The sequence below is a fragment of the Solanum tuberosum genome, unplaced genomic scaffold, assembly GCF_000226075.1.
Source record: "Solanum tuberosum cultivar DM 1-3 516 R44 unplaced genomic scaffold, SolTub_3.0 scf00313, whole genome shotgun sequence".
NCBI lineage: Eukaryota > Viridiplantae > Streptophyta > Magnoliopsida > Solanales > Solanaceae > Solanum > Solanum tuberosum.
In genome coordinates this window covers 28,333-31,561 of record NW_006239248.1, presented here as the reverse complement: position 1 = coordinate 31,561, position 3,229 = coordinate 28,333, and the positions used below count along the sequence as shown (strand labels likewise).

Genomic DNA, 3,229 nt, shown 5'->3' with positions numbered 1-3,229 from the left:
AGCATATATAGTAAAAATAATTTTTACTCGTGATTTACATAGAAAATGTACGTTTGGAGTGTTGTAGTGACTGTACAATTGTGTAATTGATTCTTTTTTGTCATTTTCCTTGTTTTTTCGTTGCTTTGGTTTGGTATTAGCATTCCGTGTAATTTCAGTTGCACCACAAGTTTTTATGATTCGTCCATTTGATACGAAATCATCAGGTACGTAGAAAGGTGCTGCTCATTCTAGCCAAAGAAAACGAAAGAAATAATAATTACTTGCTCTATTCATTTTTATTTGTCATTTTTAGGACATTGAAAAAATATTAGCGATTTAATTATTTATTTATCAAATTATTTGTTAAAATTTAAAATTATATATTAATTAATATAAATATTATAATAAAATATTTTTATCAACAATTATTTTTTAACAAACGTACCAAAATTTTAATTAAAGAAGTAAAAATAAAAGGGAGAGTATTTATTTATAAATATCTCAGGATAATGTCCACACTAAAGACACTAATTCTTTTGTGTTTTTTTTCCCTTTCCCTTGGTGTGGTATCGTTTTCCGTGTAATTTCACTTGCACCACAAGTTTTATATGATTGGTCCCATACTCCCATTTGGTAAGAAATCATGTTACTCTCTTTTCGTCGTAAAATAGGTTACATTTTATTTTTAAAAATACATGATGTTTTAGAATTTCAAAAGGAAATTGATTTTACTCATTTAAAATAATCCATCTTTACGTATTTAAAAGTCATTAATTAGTTTTTCTTTGATTAGGAGTGTTCGGAAAAAAATATTTTCGTAAGTATCATGTGCCGTTTGACCATAAATATTCTCAAATATATTTGAGAATTTTTTTGGAAAATAGTATTTGATCATATAACTCAAGTTCTCAAATACTAGAAAAAATAGTTTTTAAAAATATAAAAATTACCCTAAAATTTTATTTTTTTACAAAAGCACCCATCATTTATAGTTTTGGACTAAATTTCGGTCCTAATTTGTTTGTATAAAATTAATACAATTATATGTATATTTATACAATTTTTATTCGAGCGTATTCTCTAAAGCCACTTTCAGTTACAAGTAGTAATAATAGTTTTTTGTATACAAATCATTGGCATTTTCCTTTAATTTTCTTCTCCTTTTTTCATATTTATATTAATTGTGTTCGCTGTCATATCTTTTTATGAAACATATTTATTATAAAAAGTCAAAATATATGACCAAACGCGTTATAAAACTTTATCCAAATATAATTTAACAAAAATATTTGAAAATTTATAATCAAACACCAGCTAAAAAGAACGCTAATTTTGGAATAGAGAGACGTAAAAAAGATGATGTGCATTGAAGGTAGCATTAAAAAAAATGAAAAGAAATGTTCGACGAAGGATAATGGAATTTTCTTTAAGAAAAAAATAAACGCCTTTTTTAAGAAGGCCCCATTTTTCAACGTGTTTCCTGTTCTTCTCCCTTTCTATAAATAGGACTCAATCATAAAATTGAAGAACTTAGCTATAGTTTCTTCACTTAGTAAATTGGAAAAAAAAAAAAAACTCTTTTTTTTGGAGTGAATTAATTTAGAGATGGTGAGAACACCTTGCCGCGACGAAAATGGTCGTAAAAAGGGTACTTGGACACCTGAAGAAGACAGAAAATTAGCTGATTATATTACTAAATATGGATCATGGAACTGGCGACAACTTCCCAAGTATGCCGGTAAGAATTTAGTAATGTTTGAGTTGGTTTGGTGGAAAATTATATCATAAATGAAAACTTTTATTTCAAGTAGTATTAACAACTAATAAATTTATTGTTATTTATGATGAAGGTCTAGAAAGGTGTGGAAAGAGTTGTAGACTTCGATGGATGAATTACTTAAGGCCAAATGTTAAAAGAGGAAATTATACCAAAGAAGAAGATGAAATCATATTGAACCTCCATGCTCAACTTGGAAATAAGTATGTTTTCTTCTTCCATATCTCCAATTGTACGAGTCAATGCCAGTAGAGCTGACGCGAATTCATGATTTAAATTTAATGAGTTTAGCTTTTAAATTTTTCAACATTGAATTCATTGTGTTAGATCTAATAATTGTTAAGGCCTCCTCATTAATTTTTTAGTAAAACACATTAACAGAAATTCAGTTACTTCAATATGATAAAAAGAAATTTTAATTGTCATTTTAATTACCAAATATATATAGTTTCATTACTAATTCTGTGAAACTGTAAACTTGTATGGTTATAGGTGGTCGGCGATTTCTGTTCACTTGCCAGGAAGATCAGACAATGAGATAAAGAATCATTGGCACACGGCATTGAAGAAGCGTGCTAATTATGCTTCAAACTCAAGTAACGACGTCTCAAGCAACAATAATAATAGAAGAAAGAGTAATGAGGAAAATCAAAATGCAAGTGCTAATAATAATAATAATATGCATGAAAATATAGCATTGGAAAGTTCAGAATGGTCACCAAAGGAGTCATCAAGTGAAGAATTATCCTGTATTGATTATCAACAAGACATTTTTCAAGAAGAATTAGCTATTTTGGAGGAAATTACGAGTGGAAGTTTTTGGACAGAACCATTTGAAATGGATAGTAAAATTGATTTTGTAGCTCCTTCAATTGATTATTGTGGACTTGTCTGTCCACCTTCTCCTTTTATACCTCATGAATTTCTTTCCTCCTTTGATCTAGATCATTATGATTATAATTGGTAAACAAAAAATAGAAGGGAAAAAAACTCCCAATGAAGTTGATTTATCTCATATCATCATCACTCTCTTGGAGATGATGGATGAAATAGAATGTAATGTGATTTAATATGTTTAATATATTACATTCTGGTAAATTATTCAATTGTATTTCTCGTACACTACATCAAAAATAATCTTTAACGATAATAGTTTAATTATTTCATGAGGTTTTCTCATTTTCCCAATGAGAACAGAAGTACTTTCTTGTTTGGCTGTCTATTTGTCTTACAACATGTTTCACCAAAATTTTGACAAGTAGCAAAAAAAGACAAAAAAAGAAAGCTTTTTTTTCTTTTTCAAAAAAAGAAAGTAATCTTGAATAGTAACACAATATTTTTTTCATAAACTTAAAAAAATAGTTTTTCTATGTAAGTATGTAATTTATGAAATCTTGACAAAACACAAATTACCTCTAATATTAACACGGATTTCTATTTCTATAATCGAATTATATATAAACATAATTT

At 27.5% G+C, this 3,229-nt stretch overlaps 1 protein-coding gene across 1 annotated transcript; it reads left to right on the top strand.

Annotated features, from left to right (window-relative positions):
- Positions 1-1,527: 1,527 nt before the first annotated feature.
- LOC102595712 (myb-related protein Myb4-like) lies at positions 1,528-2,870 on the top strand. The gene is made up of 3 exons (XM_006360464.2): positions 1,528-1,720; positions 1,833-1,962; positions 2,252-2,870. Exons 1-3 carry the CDS (start codon positions 1,588-1,590, stop codon positions 2,724-2,726), a joined length of 738 nt encoding a protein of 245 aa, XP_006360526.1. The 5' UTR covers positions 1,528-1,587; the 3' UTR covers positions 2,727-2,870.
- The last annotated feature ends 359 nt before the right edge of the window (positions 2,871-3,229 follow it).